Here is an 18,568-nt window from a genome sequence, read left to right on the forward strand (position 1 = left end):
GCTAACAGCCTTAGGAACCCAGGAAGGACATGCAGAGGGACCACAGCCCAGGTGCCCAACCACACTAGAGTTCCTCAGGACAGAGGAACAAGATAGAACTGTAAACGCAGAAAAGTTATTTACACATGAATGAAAATCATGCTCATACTCCATATAATTTCAGTTCATATTCAACCCAATGTTTATTAAGAACCTGATATGCAGCCGGGCGTAGTGGCACACGCCTGTAATCCTAGCGGAGGCTGAGACAGGAGAATCACAAGTTCAAAGCCAGCCTCAGCAATGGCGAGGCACTAAGCAACTCAGTGAGGCCCTGTCTCTAAATAAAAGAAATGTGGGGATGTGGCTCAGTGGTCAAGTGCCCCTGAGTTCAATCCCCGGTACCAAAAAGAAAAAAAAAAAAAAGAACTTGATATTCCAGGTGCTGTGGTGCACTCCTGTAATCCCAGTGACTCAGAAGGCTGAGATAGGATGATTGCAAGTTTGAGGCCAGCCTCAGAAACTTAATGATGCCCTAAGTAACTTAGCAAAACCCTGTCTCAAAATAAAAATTTAAAAGGGTTAGGGATGTAGCTCAGTGGCAAAGTGCCCCTGGGTTAAATCCCACCATTAAAAAAAAAAAAAAAAAAAAAAAAAAAACTGATAATTTTTTTTAAAAAGCCTAATATATGCCATACAGTTTCACATGTTTATAACATTTATCAATAGAACCACCTTTTGAGGGAGGTATCATCAATGCCATTGACAAATGAAAAAGTGAGGCTCAGAGAGACTGAGTAGCTTATCCAAAGCTCCCTAGTTTAGTGCAGAAGCAAGGATTTGAATCCAGGCATTTGGAATCCAAGCCTAGAACTTCCGCCACTATACCACAGTGCCTCTCTGAGAGGGTAAAGGGAACCTCTGCCATACCACCAGGTCCTGAGCTGCTGCCTCCTAGACTCAGGCTGCACCCAACAAGTGAAGCCAGCCAGGAGGAAGGGGAGTAAGGGAAAAGGTCCTAGAAGTGATCTCCCCCCATGGGTTATGGAGAAATGTAGAGGGGAGGAGGCTACAGTCCAACCTAGGACTTCCCCCTAGTGCTCCCTTTCAGTGCAAGGATGTGCCAGGTTAATAGGCCAGAAGGGCAAGGTATCCCTGCCCCAAAGGGAGACACTCAGGGGCTGTCAAGTTCAAGCCAGAAAAGAGGTACCTGGCGGTGACAATCTGAACCAGAGGAATGGGAAGGGAAGAAAAGATTACCACAACTTGGAGTGTTGTACTTCAGCAGCTGGAGAGCCAATGGAGGAGACTGGAGATACGTAAGTTGTCCCCAGTAGGCCTCAGTTATGTGCCTCTCAATCTAATACCTCTCACCTTGGCCATAAAAGCAGGCTTTCTGAGATACTGCCCCACTCAGTCTATCTTCTCAGGCTTTTTCCAGGATTTGTGGGCTTCCAGGAAAATCTTAACCAGTGACAGGAGGATGGGCACGGCCATAGGGAGGAAGAGTGGGATGTAGATGGCAAATTTCTGATCATCAGGGAAATAAAGGAGGTGGAGGAGTGAAGGATCAAAAAAGGCACGCTCAGAAGATGTCACAGCTTCTTGACTGGCAACGAAGGCAGATGACAGGTGCCCAGAGGCCAACTCCTCTGCTGCCTTCTGGACTGCAGCTACAGCCTTGTATACCTAGGAAGGGGAGAAGATGGGGTTACCAATAAGTTCTGGCTTGGCGTACAGGGTGCTAGCTGGGCCTTGCTGTACCTTTCATCTACCAAGAAGGTTGCCTATAGCTCACCCAGGATACACGGAGGCCAGCCTAAAAAAGCTATGATTTATTTTCTGAGAATCAACTTGAAATCTTCCTTCATTCTTATCTAGACTCCTGGCATGTCCATCTAGAGGAAAACCTGGGGCATTTAAAGATGCATGCCCCACACACCTTGCCCAACTCTAGGCCACAGAATCCATCCCTTCCCCACTTACCTCAGATGCCACATCATCCTTAATGACAATGTTGCCAATCTTGCCAAGAAGCTGGGCCAGAGAGGTGAGAGTGGTGGTGGCTGTGGCCAAATTCTCCACTGACCGAGCCCAAAGCAGCCGATCGAGTTCCCAGGTCATTAGTCCTTCACTCTTAGGTCCTGAAAGCAGGCATTTTGGAGGTACCTGGGGCTGAGCAATCCCAAAAAGCAGACTGTAGGAACAACAAAGCAAGAGGTCAGAAGGTGGGAGACAATGACTAAAAAATCCTAGAAGATCTGTCCTAGGCTAGTGATTTTCAATTATCCTAGGAAGCTTAAGGGATGTGGAGGGTGAGCAGCATAGGGGTGTTCTATGGTTCTTGGTAAGAATGAAGCAATCCAGAGCCCCAAACCTGGCTTCAACCAGAGTGTTTCCATTTTTTACTGGTTTCTAAAATGGACTTCCAAGATCTTGTTTGAAAAACATTCCACAGCTAAAATATTTCTGATAATATCAACTTGGTTTAATATTCCCTCTCTATTCTCTCTATGCACAAATGGGGACAGTGGGACTGAGTTAAGATATGATCCAGAATCACCTTTTTTTTTTTTTTTTGGTACTAGGGATTGAACCCAGAGGTGCTTTACTCCTGAGCTATACTCCTAGTTCTTCTTATTTTATTTTTGAGACAGGGTCTTGATAAGTCTCTCAGATGCCTATAATCCCAGAGAGTTGGGAGGCTGAGACAGGAGGATCACAAGTTCAAAGCCAGCCTCAGCAACTTAGTAAGGGACTTAGCACCTCATCGAGACCCTGTCCCTAAATAAATTTTTTTAAAAAGGGGGTGGGGTGGGGCTAGGGATGTGGTTCAATGGTTAAGCATCCCTGAGTTCAATTCCTGGTACCAAAAAAATAAATTAATTTAAAAAACTTCTGATCCTCCTGCCTCAGCCTCCCAAATAGCTTAGATTTCAAGCATCAACATTATGCCCAGCCACAGTTATTTTCTTAAACATTCCTAGTCACACCCCTAGTCACACATGACTTCCATAAGTCTGTTTTTCTGAAAACAGGTTTTATCAGCCACTAGTCCTCCTTAGAAGGATGACACAGTCCTTGGAAACCTTTCTTGGTTTCCCTGGAGCTGTAGGCACAGCCAAAGTATCCCCAGCAAGTGAGATTTCATTTTACTCTGCAATACCTTTCTACAGCCAAAAAAACTATGGCCCCTCTTGGTAGACAGACCCCGAAGTGGATCAACTGGGACCTCACCGCAACTGAGACAGGAACACCTCCATCACTCGTACCATGTCCACCTCGACTCTTACTGGCAGCTCCGAGGAATTATAGGCTTTGGGGTCAACATTATACACCTGAAAGAGCGAGAATAAGGTTGCCACGACACACCAAACTGTGTACAGCTCTGCCCTTGGCACACTGGAGGCTATAAGAGAAAAGGAAGGCATATGCTCTGCTCTATGGAAGCTACAAACCCAGGGGAAAGTTAATATTTGAGTACCTACTATAGGAATTTTAAGTAACTTGCCTCAACTACCCTCCCAAAAGTCCTATAAGATAAAAAAATTTTATACCACTTTACAGTTCCAATTCGTGAGAAGCTCCCAGTCTAACAGGGGAGACAAGATTCCTAACTTTGCAAGACTCCTCCAGAGAGAGCCAAGACCTAAGATGAGCCCAGAGTATAGTCCTAAGTGCAATCTGGTAAATACAAAAGGGTCACAGTACAGAAAATACCAACAGAAAAAAGAAACAGAAGGGCTGGCAGAGGAGGGGCATGAGCACACAGCACTCTCATGTCCTTGGTACCTGCCCCTCCCCAAAAGGGTGGGCCATAAAGGACCACAGAAAACCAAAGGAACAGTTTCAGGGAACATCTGTCCATTCCTGAAACTCGGGCTCTGGGGTCTGCATAGTGCAACTATTACCATAATGCCACCCCAGCGGGGACTATGGAAGGCGTTGGTGGCCACTGGAGCCCCATCCTTGTCCTGAATATATAGGGGGGAGTGAGCAAGCTCAGGCACATAGAGTAGAAAGTTGAGCACAGGGTACAGGGAGGCAGCACTCGATCCTGTGGAAAAAGAAAACAAGAATTAAGATACCAAAACACATTGAACCTAGAGCTTAGTTCTAGGTCAGCCTCTACCTTGATGGTCACTCACTATGGGACTCAGTTTCTCTGACTGGTAATCACTAAGACATTCTCCAGTCCTGGGTTTCTACGTAAAGGACCTCTGAACTCCTGAGACAGAACACAATCCTTAGCCCCAAAATGCCCCTGGAATCTCCTATTCTTGAGAAAGCCCCCCTTGATTGTCTAGACAGCTTTCTTGGTCACTGTCACAATGCATTTTGTTACTATAGCTAGTTTTACTCACAGTTATAAATGTGACCTGTGTCAGCTCCCTAATATCCTTCATTCACTAGCTATCCATACCAGGTTGAAGTTTAAATTCCTTAATGTGGTCATTTACAATCTGGCACCTGTCACCTTCATCTTTGGTCACTCATTCACATTCACCCACAATGAACTACTCCCTGAATATCTATCTATGCTCTCTTACTTTTCTATATCTAAGCTCAGAGTTCTCTTTTGCCTGAACTGCCCTTCCATTTCTGTACTCAGCAATATCACAAAGCAATCCCTCAGCCAGAGTTTGCTAAATGATAAAAGAACAAATGGACCACGGGCCTGTAATCCCAGCGGCTTGGGAGGCTGAGGCAGAAGGATCACAAGTTCAAAGTCAGCCTTAGCAACAGCAAGGCGCTAAGCAACTCAGTGAGACCCTGCCTCTAAATAAAATACAAATTAGGGATGGGGATGTGACTCAGTGGTTGAGTACTCATGAGTTCAATCCCAGTATTCAAAAAAAAAAAAAAAAAAAGAATGGAAGAGCAATTTGCTCAGGTCTCACATGCCGTGATCTACGCTGGCCTACCAGTGGTGCTTGAACTTCATAATTAATGATATAATTACTTTGGTCTGCTTGTATTACAGATCTTAGCCACACTTGTTCTTCCTAGGCTCCACCCACAAAATGAAAAACCATAATGCTAACTTCAAGGATCTTCCACCTCAATCAGAACTGTCTATTCAAATTCTGCCTTCATGGACTTCTGCCTTTCCTAGATGTGTTACTGTATCTTACTCTAGATAGCTTTTAAGGAGGGAGACCCAACATATCCTTTTGTTAAAAGTGCTGGGAATCATGATTAATAAGTGATTTTGGGTTAAAGAAAGAGATGTCAGCCAGGCACACTGGCACACACCTGAAATCCCAGCAGCTCAGGAAGCTGAGGCAGGACAATCACAAGTTCAAAGACAGCCTCAGCAACTTAGCGAAACCCTGTCTCAAAATTTAAAAAAAAATTAAAAGGGCTGGGGATGTGGCTCAACGGTTGAGAACTCCTGAGTTAAATCTCCAGTATCAAAAAAAAAAAAAAAATAGATGGAGATGTCAAAGAGCATCATGGAAAAAGGAGACTAAATCTCCCTAGTTCCCCTCAAACCAACCCAACCTGGCAACCATCACTATATACAACCTGCCTCCAACCACAGGCTACGCCTTCAGGGTCTCTCCCTGGCCTGGCAGAAAGACCCTTGTCCTCAGGAGCTCACCTAGACGGGACTCCACTGGGTTTATGACATGGGGGAGGCTATTCATGGCCAAGTAGTAGCTGGATGAGGCTGGGTCAAAACGGGGGTTTACCCCCAACATCGCATAGTAAAGGATCTGTAGAACAAAGAAGGAAGAGATTATTTTTAAAAATTGATTTATGGCCTGGGTTAGGGATATAGCTGAGTTGGTAGAGTGCTTGCCTCATATGCACAAAGCCCTGGGTTCAATCCTTAGTACCAAAAAAAAAAAAAAAAAAATTGATTTGTGACCTCCTTTGTCCCAAAAAAGATTTGAGGTGTTCTAAAGAGACACAGTTAGGACAAGGCAAAACATAAAGAGACAGCCAGGCATGACTGTGCATGCCTGTAATCCCAGAGACTTGGGAGTCTGCAGCAGGAAGATTGCCAAGTTCAAAGCCAGCCCCAGCAACTTAGCAGGGCCCTGTCTCAAAATAAAAAATAAAAAGGGATGGGGACATAGCTCAGTGGTAAAGTGCCCCTGGGTTCAATCTCCAGTACCAAAAAAAGAAAGAAAAAAAAAAAAAGAAAGAGAGAGAGAGAGAGAGAGAGAGAGAGAGAGATATCAGGGTTTAGAGAAAATAAGGCACAGGAAACAAATAACAAAGCCAAGAATAAAGCAGGGGAGAGTGGTACTGGGGATTGAACTCAGGGGCACTCGACCACTGAGCCACATCCCCGGTCCTATTTTGCCTGGCCAAGATGGGAGAATTGTTTATCCAGTTTTGGTAGTAGGAATGATTGTTTCTGAATAACTGCTTGATTTGATCTTGTAGACAATGAATTATTATTGTTCTTTATTTATTTGTTCAGGCTGCTAAGAAATCTTATAAAATGTATGGTTTTCAAAGCCCATATTCAGTATATTAAATTTTATCCTAGGTGCTGGGCATAGTGGTGTACCCCTGTGATCTCAGTGACTTGGGAGGATGAGGCAGAAGGATCACCAAGTTGAAGGCCAGAAAGCAAGGCCCAAAGCCACCTAGTGAGACCCTGTCTCAAAAGATAAAAAAGGGCTGGGAGGCCAGGCACAGTGGCACATGCCTTTAATCTAGTGGCTCAGGAGGCTGAGACAGGAGAATCACAAGTTCAAAGCCAGCCTCAGCAATGGCGAGGCGCTAAGCAACTCAGTGAAACCCTGTCTCTAAATAAAACACAAAATAGGGCTGGGGATGTGGCTCAGCAGTTGAGTGCCCCTGAGTTCAATCCCCAGTAGGGAAAAAAAAAAAAAAATTCTCCCATCTTTTCCCAGCAAGAACATAGTATGATATAGAAAGCTACATTTTTTCCATCTTTATTGTTACTAGGTTTCCATAGTTCAGGAAGCTTTTTATTTTTTTAAATAAATTCCTTAAGAATGGCTGGCAGCATTAACATCTAGACACTCCCCTGAATAGAGTTCTAGAGGGAATCATAAAGAAATTGGTTGGTTAACATCAATGGAACCCTAAGCTGGACACCAAGGAGGCAAAATAAAGACACCAGAGGGGCTGGGGTTATAGCTCATGGTAGAGCATTTGTATAGCAAAGGTGAGGCACTGCGTTTGATTCTCAGCATCACTTATAAATAAATTAAAAAAGGTCCATCAACAATTAAAAATATTTAAAAAAAAAAAGACACCAGAACCTTCCTTAAAGGGACAGGCAGACACACACACACTAACGCCTCAGTTCCTGTCCTTAGGGCACTGGCATGCATACACATACATGGAAATTGCCAGAGAATCAGCAAGCTTGAAGAGATGAAAGTACAGATGTATTTTGTAAACACTAAATATGTATGAACTTCAAAAGAAACTCAATTCACTCCCAGTCTCACCTGAGAATCCACAGAGAAGTTGCCAACAGCACTAAGGACATTCAGGAAGGGCTGCACATAGCGCCGGACAGCCCCTTCAATGTCCCAGTAGACGTCATGGGACTTGGGGTCTGGATTGAGTAAACTGAAGGTGATCTCATAGCCTACAGAAACAGGAGTCAGAAAATCAGAATTTCCTGTGGATAAAGGAGAAGGGACAGCCTATACCCCTGACTAAGCTGAACTTGTTTCTCCTTGAATGGGGCTAATTTTGGGGCTAGGGATGTGGCTCAAGCGGTAGCGCGCTCGCCTGGCATGTGTGCGGCCCGGGTTCGATCCTCAACACCACATACAAAACAAAGATGTTGTGTCCGCCGATAACTAAAAAATAAATATTAAAAAAAAAAAAAAAAGAATGGGGCTAATTTCCATCATGGAACCAAAGGGAGAGTAAGACCAAATAAGGAACACTGAGCGCTCTAAGAAAAAATTGAGATGAGAGAAAGAAAAGAATAATGAGTTTGCATGCAGATTTTCCTCCTCCACTAACTACATAATTCATTGCCTCTCCCTTCCTATGGTAAAGCCTGATGCCCTACCCAAACTGGACTTGAGAGGACGTCTCTTATCAGAGCTCCACTTGTCCTCTGGGAGGTGGTCAGCCAGAGCAGCAGCAAGTACATCCTCAGTCAAGGACATGGCCTGGGCTACCTGGATTATGCGGCGGCCAATGATGTTAAAGGCTTCCCGGTGCATTATCCCCCGCACAACTGCTGTCCTCTCAGGCCCGATGTAGCTCATCATGTTCTGTGAGGGGTAAGAAAGGGACAGAATGCTCACGGATCAGTGAAGAAAGCAGAAAGATAGTCTGGCTCCTGACTTAGAGAACCTGGCCTTTTGCTACTCCTCTCTCTGTAGTCATGGTGAGTTATCAACTAAGTTTTTCTGATCTGAGCCATATATATGTGTTCTCCTATATTTTTATTCCCTTGTCTTTCCCAATAGGCAGAAGTCCAGGCAGCATCCAAGTCCTAAGTGGCAAAAAAATAAAGAGAAAAAAATTTAAAAAAAAATCTTTAGCAGCTGGGGCTGGGGTTGTGACTCAGCAGTAGAGTGCTTGCCTAGCATGTGCAAGGCACTGGGTTTGATCCTCAGCACCACATATAAATAAATAAATAAAATAAAGTTATAGTATCCAACAACAACTAATATAAAAAAATCTTTAGGGAATGATAAAATGGTGAACTGGAAACTAAGAGATGGCATGCTGAACAGGAAAATAATAATTAAAAAACAACCGGAAAATTTGATTTATGCGAAGAGCACATGGCAAAGAAGCAAATGCAAGAATGTTCACGACAGCATTTTATCTAACAGTGAAAAACTGGAAATAATTCAAATAATTCAATAGTAGCAATAGAATAAATTATGTTTATGTTTATATAATGAAATACAGATACAAATGTATGAATTATCACAGATGAGTCTCCCAAACATGAATGCTGAACAAAATTAAAGTTGAAGCCAGGCGTGGTGGCACCATCTATAATCCCAGTGGCTCAGGAGGCTGAGGCAGGAGGATCACAAGTTCAAGACCAGCCTCAGCAATTTAGTGAAGCTCAAAGCAACTTGGTGAGACCCTGTCTCAAAATAAAAAATAAGGGGTTGGGTTTGTGTCTCAGAGGTAGAGCGCTCGCCTAGCATGCATGAGGTTCAATCCTCAGCACCACATAAAAATAAAATATTGTGTCTACCTATAACTAAAAAATAAGTTATTTAAAAAAATAATAATAATAAAAAAAATAGGGGCTGGGGTTGTGGCTCAGTGGTAGAGTGTGTGCCTAGCACATGCAAGGCCTTGGGTTCGATCCTCAGCACCACATGATAATAAATAATAAATAAAATAAAGGTATTGTGTCCAACTACTATTAAAAATAATAAATAAATAAATAAATAGGGCTAGGGATGTGGTTTAGCAGTTAAGTATCCCTGGGTTCAATCCCCAGTACCAAAAACAAAAAAATTAAAGTTGCAAAAGAATTGTATTATACCATTTATATAAATTCAAAAATAGGTAAAATTAAATATATTGTTTATAGACATGTGATTGAACTCTAAAGAAAAGGAATAAGAGATGCATAAATATGAGCACCTGGGGCTGAAAGGAAACGGAGATCACAGGCTCCAACTATCCTGAAGTTCACAAACTGGGAGTGGGTTTATATAGTCTCATAAAAATTTTCTTTCATCTTTTTATAAGACTTAAATATTTCATTATAAATTCAAAAAGAAAATAGTTCCCTGCAGTTTTCTGCTTCTAACGTGAAAAGGTCAATCAATCACTTATATTACCATCACAACCTATTCAAACCAGATGATTCTTTTTGGTTGGTTTTGGGGTTTTGTTGTTTTGTTAGGTGCTAGGGATGCAATCTAGGGGCTTGCACATGCTATGAAAACTCTACCACTAAGCTACACCACCAACTCTCCAGTAAATTTTTTTAAAAATTCTTTTTAGGCTGGGCGTGGTGGTGCACACCTGTAATCCCAGTGGTTCGGGAGGCTGAGACAGAAGGATCATGAATTCAAAGCCAGCCTCAGCAAAAAGTGAGGCACTAAGCAACCCAGTAAGACTCTGTCTCTAAATAAAATACAAAATAGGGCTGGGGATGTGGCTTAGTGGTTGAGTGCCCCTGAGTTCAATCCCCAGTATAACCCCCCACCACCCCCCAAAAAATTTCTTTCTTTCTTTTTTTTTTTTTAATTGTAGTTGGACACATTACCTTTACTTTATTTATTTTATTTTTATGTGGTACTGAGGTTGAACCCAAGACCTCGCATGTGCTAGGCACATGTACTCCTGAGCCACAACCCCAACCCCCCCCCGCCCGCAAAAAAATTAATTTTAATCTGATTTCTGTTATAATAACTGATTTCTGTTCATTTTAAATTTTTATTTATTTTTTTTTTTTATGTTTTTGGTACTGGGTATTGAACCCAGGGGCGCTTTACCACTGAACCACATCATCCCCATTCCTGTTTATTTTTTGACATAGGATCTTGATAGGTTGCTGAGAGTCTCCCTAAATTGCTGAAGCTGGCCTAACTCCTGACTTAGCCTCCCAAGTCCCTGGGATTACAGGTACATGTCACCATACCAGCTCAATTTCTGTCCATTTTATATGGCCATTAGCACTTAAACCACATATAATTCTTGGATTTAGAAAGACCTAAAGTTAATGAATAAATATTTATTGGTATTTTTTTTTCTTTTTTCTTTTGGCAGTGCTAGGAATTAAGCCCAGGGCCTCATGCATGCTAGATAAGCACTCTACCACTAAGCTACATTTCCAGCACCCTCAGTCAAGCCATTTTCATTTTTTGTGACAAGGTCCCTAAATTGCCCAGGCTGACATTGAACTCCCAACCCTCCTGCCTTAGCCTCTAGAGTAGCCAGGATTATATATAGGCATGAACTTCCACACCCAACTTTTTTTTTTTTTGTACCAGGGACTGAACCCAGGGTTGCTTAACCACTGACCCACATCCCCAACCAACTTTTTTTTTTTTTTTTTTTTTTTTAAACAAACTCTTTTGTACTTTTTTTTTTTTTTTAAATATTTATTTATTTTTTTAGTTTTCAGTGGACACAACATCTTTGTTTGTATGTGGTGCTGAGGATCGAACCCGGGCCGCACGCATGCCAGGCGAGCGCGCTACCGCTTGAGCCACATCCCCAGCCCCCCAACCAACTTTTAATTTTTGAGACAGGGCCTTGCTAAAGTTGCTGAGACTGGCTTTCAATTTACGATCCTCCTGTCTCCCAAACTGCTGGGATTACAAGCACGGATTACCAAATCTGGCTCTATTGGCATTCTTTTTTTAAAAGATGAGGAAAGTTCTCTGTAGCAAACGGGAGATTAGACAACATTACTAGAAGAACATAACTAAGCTTGGCATAGTAGCACATGTCTGTAATCCTAGCAATTCAAGAAGCTGAGGCAGGAGGATCCAAGTTTGGGCCAGTAACTTAGAGACCCTATCTCAATCAATCAATCAATTAATTGGTCTGGGAGTGTAGCTCAAATGATAAAGTGCCCCTGGATTCAATGACCAGTAGAGAAACAAACAAACAAACAAAAAGGGATGACCTAAGAGAATCAGCTAAAGGGAAAAGGCCAGGCCTCAGCTGCTCTGCTTACCTACCTGGGGAAGAAGTAAGGAGTGTTCAGAGATCACAAACACAGTCAGGGAACCTTCTGATTGCTCCTTCTGCTCAGCTAACATGGCTTCTGCCTCTGGGGATGGAAGCAAGTGTTACACAACAAGCAATGCCATTCCAGCTTCCCCCAGCCCCAACAGAGTGCCTAGGCCACCTTCTATTCTCAGTCAGCTGAAACAGTACCAAGACACAATAGGTAAGCCAAGTCCAGGACTCTGGTCCTCATTAGGCCAGGCTAAAACTCAAGGTAATTCATTCCCTGCTTTCCCAAAGTGGCTTTCAAAGTAAGACAAATCAAAGAAATCATACATTTAACAAGACCAGAAGGAAACAAGAGGGCTTTTTGTCAAAATGGTGTGATTACCCCTTCCCCTACCTTTCACATTGTCCAATGACAGGGCCTCTTCCTCATGGTCCAAAGCCCTTCGATAGGCCTTCTGGAAACGACATTTGATTTTCATTTTGTCTAGAGGGAAAGGAAGCAGCATGGTGAGGACAGGCATTACACCTTGCCCACTTTCCCAGACCTAATACTATCCAGCATCTGAGGACAGCAAGATGGTTGTTTGCAGAGAAACACCAAACACTAGGCAGCTATAGCCAACTCCAATTTTTTCTGCATGGATGAAAGTGAACACATGACACCCTGCTTCTCCCTTCTGCCCCAGCTCTTGCTGCTGCCTGTGCACACACTGCTCTTTCAGTCTGAAATATCTTCCCACTGGGGTGCCATTTCAATATTCATTAATATCTATAGGTGAAAGAAGAAAACCCACATGGTCATTCCAACCCTGGTCCCCAAATAATTAAATTCAATAAATGGCCCTGATAAAAATCAAAACATGTGCTTAATGACAAAACACTAAATGCAATTCCATTAAAGTTAGTAATAAAACAAAGATGCCTGCTATATTCATTATTCTCATTTTATCCAGCACTGTTCTTTCAGAAGTTGCTGACCAATGTATTCACTGAAAAAAGAGAAAACTTATAAATATTTAAAAGGAAGAGCCAGGCATTGTGGTGGCATGACTATAATCCTAGCAACTAGGGAGGCTGAGGCAGGAAGACTGTAAGTGTGAGACCAGCCTGGGCAAACTTAGCCGCACCCTGTAGCAAAATTAAAAAAAAAAAAAAAAAAAGTTTTAAAGGATTGGGGATGTAGCTCAGTGGCAGAACATTTGTCTGGTATTCATTAGGCCCTAGGTTCAGTCCCTAGTAAAGGGGGAAAAATCTATTAGAACTAGTAACAGCAGGGCATGGTGGCACACACCTGTAAACCCAGCAATGAGGGAGGCTGAGGCAAGAGGATTGTAAAGTTCAAGACCAGCCTTAGCAACTTAGTGAGACCCTGTCTCAAAATAAAAAAAATAAAAAGAACTGAGGATGTGGCTCAGTGATTAAGTACCCCTAGGTTCAATCCCCGGTACCAAAACAAACGAAGAAAAAAACAAAAACAAATAATAACAGTTCCGTAAGATGACTAGACACAAGAATATATAAGAATCAACAGCTGTATAAATACCAGCAAGATCCAATTAGTAAACCTTTTTTAAAAATAAAAATCCCAATTGTAATAACAATGAAAATTATTAATAATAACAATGAAAATACCCAGGAAATACCTAGATGGAAAGATAAAATGTTGTAAGACTGTCAATTCTCCCCAAATTAATCTATACATAAAGTAATCCCAAAGAGATTTCTTTGCCACCTGAAACTTGACAAACTGAACCTAAAATTTACTGGGAAAATTCTTCTTTATACAAGAATTCTAGGCAACATGCAGAATAAATGCTAGAAATGGGGAGAAAAACAACAACAACAACACCATTTGGCACCTGGTAATGAAATCAATTTCAGCAACAAATAGATGCTAAAATCATCAAGTATATGGGGAAGTCTAAAATACGGAGATTAAACTGATAATACCTGAACTCACTTACATACTTCTACATCACCCAAAATGGATAACCAGCCATTACATGTTTTATGACATAACACAACAGGAAGTATGTCATGTCACCTATAAAGTATCCTTGCCTAAAAAACTGAATCTGGCTCTAATTAAATTTCTAGATCGAACCACTAGTTTACAAGAAATAAGGATACTAGAAGAATAAATTACATAAAATTGTGGCAGTGATTTGCCAAATCCTGGATGAGATCTATTAAGCCAATACCTAATTTCCAATAAATCAATGGTATGAAAAGAAGTGTATGGGGGTGGGTTAGAGGGGAGCCAATACTAGTAAAGGGTATAAAAGAGACATAACCAAATGTAAGTATTGAGGCTGGGGATATGGCTCAGTGTTAGAGTGTTTGCCTAGTATGCATGAGGCCCTGGGTTGGATCCCCACAACCATGAAAAAAAGAAAACGTAAAAACCAAATACAGTGTGTTGATCCTGGTTAGAATAAACCAGATGTGAATGGATACCTTTGAGATAACTGGGGAAATCTGAATATAGACTTGAGAATTAGGTGATATTAAGGAATTATTGCTAATCTGGTTGGATAATGGTTTCTCTTTTCATCTGGAATAAAAGCCAACACTCTAACCATGATCTACGAGGCCCTGCACGATTTGGCCCCCTCTACTGCCCTGTTTGTTTGTTTTTTTGCGGGGGGAGGGCAGGTACCAGGGATTAAACTCAGTGGCACTACATTGAGCCACATCCCCAGTCCTTTTTTGTATTTTATTTAGAGACAGGGCCTCACTGTTGCTGAGGCTGGCTTTGAACTTGCCATCCTCCTGCCTCAGCCTCCTGAGCCGCTGGGATTACAGGCATGCACTCAGCTTGCCCTGGTTTTATTTCATTTCCTTTTTCTCTCCCTTCTTCACCTCAATCCAGTCACACTGAAATCTCAATGTTTCTGAAAGGTACCTCACCTGCTCCTACTTCAGGGACCTTAGACTTGCTTTTCCCCCTGCCAAGATGCTCTTTCCCCAGGTATGTGCATTGTTTATTCCCTCAACTCTACAATGAGGCCTTCCTTGGCCACTCCATCTAAAACTGTGATCACCTCCCATTCCCTAAGAACACCTCCCTTTCATCTTGTCATGTTTTTTTCTTTTCTTTTTTTTTTTTGTAGTTGCAGACGGACTGAATGCCTTTATTTTATTTGTTATGTGGTGCTAAGGACTGAACGACTTATTTTATTTATTTATATGTGGTGCTGAGTGCCTCACATGTGCTAGGCAAGGGCTCTGCCACTGAGCCATAACCCCAACCCCTCTTCATTTTTCTCCTTCTTTATTAGGGATTGAACCCAGAGGTGCTCAATCATTGAACAACTGTCAGCCCTTTTTATTTTTTTTTTATTTTGAGACAGGATCTCACTGTCATTGAGGTTGGCCTCAAACTTGCAATTATTCTGCCTCAGCCTCCCTAGTCACTGCAATTAGAGGCATATGCCACCAGGCCCGGCTTCTGCTGTTTTTCTTCTAACAACATTTAACATATTTTATTTATTTTTTTTTAATTGATATTTTCCTGTTTTGCTTTGGGCTCAGTCCCCAGTACCACACACACAAAAAATATGAGGGTTTTTTTGTTTTGTTTTTTTAATGTCCAAACCAAAGTTGAAGAGCTAGAAAGTAAATGGCACACAGGCACATCACAGTCCAGACATAACCTATCTCTCTCTAGTCATTCCATGTTTCACTTCATATACCAGTAAGGTAAAACTGCTGATAGGGAGCTGGGGTTGTGGCTCAGCGGTACAGTGCTCACCTAGCATGTGTGAGGCACTGGATTCAATTTTCAGCACCACAAATAAATAAATAAAATCAAGGTCCAACAACTAAAAAAAAATTTTTAAATAAAAAATTTTTTTAAAATCTGCTCATAGATCTCCAACATACTGATTTATCCTTCCATGGTTTTACACAGAAAAAGTATAATTTGTTGGTTAAAAGCTTAAAGAATCAGGCCTGGATTCAACCCTAATTCCACCTCTTACTAGCTGTGTGATCTTGAACAAGTTAAACTCTCTGTTTCTTCATTTATAAAATAGAGATTATAAATGTCAGAAAATGATTCAATGAAGCAACAAGTATAAAGTGTTTCACCTAGTTTCTGGCCCACAGTGAGAAATGAATAATATTACTTAACCTTATTACTGGCTCATGCTATTCTGGAATTTTCTCTCCCTGTCTCATTTAACCTGTATTCCTACATATCCTTTAAAAACATAACTTAAAAATTATATCACTCAAGGGCTGGGGTTGTGGCTCAGCAGTAGAGCAATTGCCTAGCATGTGCGAGACCCTGGGTGTGAGACCCTGGGTGCGAGGCCCTGGGTGCGAGGCCCTGGGTGCGATCCTCAGCACCCATAAAAAGAAATAAATAAGATAACGGTATTGTGTCCAACTACAACTAAAAAATAAATTTAAAAAACATTATATCACTCAAAACTTTCTCTTTCCTCCCAGTTAAATGCTTTTTCTAAAGGGAAATCCCTTTTCCTTGTATATTCTATAGTAATTTCTTTTACCTATGTGTTATTTCTCCCCTACCTGAGTATGAAATTTTTGAAAGCGTTATCAATTTCTTATTTATCTCCTAGTTCCTGGTAACTAAAAAGTTCATAATACACAGTAAAGTGTTTAACGTGGCTGGGTGCATGGTGTACTCCTGTAATCCCAGTGGCTCAGGAGGCTGAGACAAGAGGATCACGAGTTCAAAGCCAGCCTCAGCAACTTAGTGAGGCCCTAAGCAATTCAGCAAGACTCTATCTCTAAACAAAATATAAAGAAAAGGCTAGGGATGTGGCTCTGTGTTTGAGAGCCCCTCGGTTAAAATAAAAAATGTTTAATGTAAAACTGAACAGGACTTGTATATATATGCAATTTAATTTCAAACACCGCACTCCTTTCCATTACATCCCACTTCCTACCCTCTACTCTGATGGGCAATGATTGCTTCTGATTAGATAGCGTAACTTATGAATAAACTGCTGCCTTCAAGACAAACACTGAATTTGAGGTCAATTTTTTTTCAAACCAAACACACTTGTTCATTCAGCGATATCTTTTAATAGGTTATAGGACGCCCACACTGATCCCCCAGGAACTCACATTTCAGAGGGATCTCTCTCTCGTGCACAACAGTAAAGGGTAACTTCTCCTGGTCATCCAGGGGCACTGAATCCCGTGTATACACTACAGTGATGGGCACCATAAGCCGGAGCTGCAGGAAGAAGCATCAGGGACTTCGACTGAGTCTCCGCCTTGCCGGTGGGCTGTTCCCGGGTCTTCCCCCACCCAAGTCTCACCTGCAGGGCATTGAGCCCACTGATCTGGGAGTAAGGCAACGGAGCCCGGTACGTCTCCGTGGTCTTCCACCAGAGCGGTAGCCCCAACACGATGGCCACCGCGGCGAAGAAAAGGGCGGCGCGCTTGCCCCGAATCACCTCTGGAGGCACAGGGGGACAGACTGAGGGGCGCGAAACAGGCTCGGCTACTAGCTCCACTGCTATCGCGGAGGAGCAGAGACAATCGGTCCTCAAGGGCCTCCCTCCGCCCGCGTTCGGAGATGCCAGTGCTAAGGGCCCTCGCCCGTCTGAAGGGACCCCGTCTGAAGCCACTCCCCAACCCACCCCCTGCAGTACTCTTGCATACTCCAGGACCCACCCCTGCATCCCTCCCTCGCAATCCTGGAGCCGCAGCCCCGTCTGAAGCCCATCGCACCTAGATCGGTGGCCGCGGCCCCAGATGCCGCCATGCTCGCTTCCGGCTGCTCGGGCCGCCGAGGGGCGGAGCATCGTAAGCCTCCCCCAATCGGAAATCTCGCAGCAAGGGGCGGGACCACCACGACGGCAATCACCGCCAATCGTTAGCGGCAGTACGACGCTCGCTGGGGAAAGCCGGCTGCGGGTGGGCGGAATCTGAGTGGAGCGGCGCTGGGCGTTTGAAAGGATATGCCCACGCCGAAGGGACGGTGTGGGAGTGGTACGCTGTTGAAGACAAATCTCCCTGCGCCTAGTAGAACACACTCTTAAGTCCCAAGGATTAATGGAGCCAACTCTGTTCGTTAAATACCAACTGGGCAGCAGGGCGCGGTGGTGCTCGCAGGTAATCCCAGCCTCTCAGGAGGCAGAGGCTAGGAGGATCGCCAAATTGAGGACAGTCTGGGCAATTTGGGGAGAACTTGTCTTTTAAAAAAAAAAAAAAAATTGTTTTTGTTTTTGTTTTAAAGGAGATGTAGCTCAGTGTTAAAGCAGCCCTTGGTTCAATTCCTCCTGTACGGGGATGGAGGAGGGGGAGAGGGGGTGCTGGGCATTCGTGGGAGTCCTGTCGCTGTTTCCAGATCTGAAAAAGGAAGGTATTTTCTTCAGTGAGGTCATTCTTGTAAATAGCCTGGTGCAGGGAGAGCCCTCAAATGTCAGTTGTCACAATTATTGTAGAGTTCCTATTCCTGGCTCCTTCTCCTCAAGCCTCAAACACGGAGGTTGCAGGCTAGCACTTTTTTTTTTTTTTTTTGGCATAACTGGCTAAACTGTACTCTTTATTTATTTAAAAAAAAATTTTTGGGGGGGGGGGCGGCTGGGGCTGTGGCTCAAGCGGTAACGCGCTCTCCTGGCATGTGCGGGTCTCTGGGTTCGATCCTCAGCACCACATAAAAATAAAGATGTTGTGTCCACCGAAAACTAAAAAATAAATATTAAAAAAAAAATCTCTCTCTCTTTTTTAAAAAAAATTATTTTTTGACACCGGTCTTGCTATGTTCCCCAGGCTGGTCTGGAACTACCAGGTCCTTCTGCCTCAGTCTCCCAAGTAGCTGGTACTACCTGTGTGTCTCCACATCTGGCTTCCAGTATTTTAAAATTCATTTGAATTCATTTCCAACTTGGAAAAGTCAGGACATTTGACTTAAAAAAATAAATCTCTAGGGCTGGGATTGTGCCTCACACCACATAAAAATAAAGATATTGTGTCCATC

The 18,568-nt window shown here is 42.9% G+C and overlaps 1 protein-coding gene across 1 annotated transcript; it reads right to left on the reverse strand.

Moving 5' to 3' along the window:
- Positions 1-157: 157 nt before the first annotated feature.
- On the reverse strand, positions 158-17,375 carry Pigs (phosphatidylinositol glycan anchor biosynthesis class S). Its single transcript, XM_046446971.2, has 12 exons — positions 17,317-17,375; positions 16,902-17,041; positions 16,705-16,816; positions 11,999-12,088; positions 11,607-11,698; positions 8,000-8,207; positions 7,422-7,564; positions 5,585-5,699; positions 3,891-4,036; positions 3,217-3,317; positions 1,966-2,176; positions 158-1,668 (listed from the first exon to the last, which is right to left on the reverse strand). Exons 1-12 carry the CDS (start codon positions 17,348-17,350, stop codon positions 1,393-1,395), a joined length of 1,668 nt encoding a protein of 555 aa, XP_046302927.1. The 5' UTR covers positions 17,351-17,375; the 3' UTR covers positions 158-1,392.
- Positions 17,376-18,568: the final 1,193 nt, after the last annotated feature.

Source organism: Marmota monax, unplaced genomic scaffold, assembly GCF_021218885.2.
Source record: "Marmota monax isolate L192 unplaced genomic scaffold, Marmota_monax_Labrador192_F-V1.1 WCK01_AAM20220418_F8-fsc00138, whole genome shotgun sequence".
NCBI classification, from domain to species: domain Eukaryota; kingdom Metazoa; phylum Chordata; class Mammalia; order Rodentia; family Sciuridae; genus Marmota; species Marmota monax.

Excerpts from the sequence above, each read along its gene's own strand:
- Pigs (XM_046446971.2), bottom strand. The coding sequence starts at position 17,350 with ATGGCGGCATCTGGGGCCGCGGCCACCGATCTAG. Across the intron at positions 8,208-11,606 it reads ACTCCTTACTTCTTCCCCAG|AACATGATGAGCTACATCGG; the intron begins GTAGGTAAGCAG and ends TACCCCTCACAG. Across the intron at positions 4,037-5,584 it reads CCCAGTGGAGTCCCGTCTAG|GATCGAGTGCTGCCTCCCTG; the intron begins GTGAGCTCCTGA and ends CTTTTTCCACAG.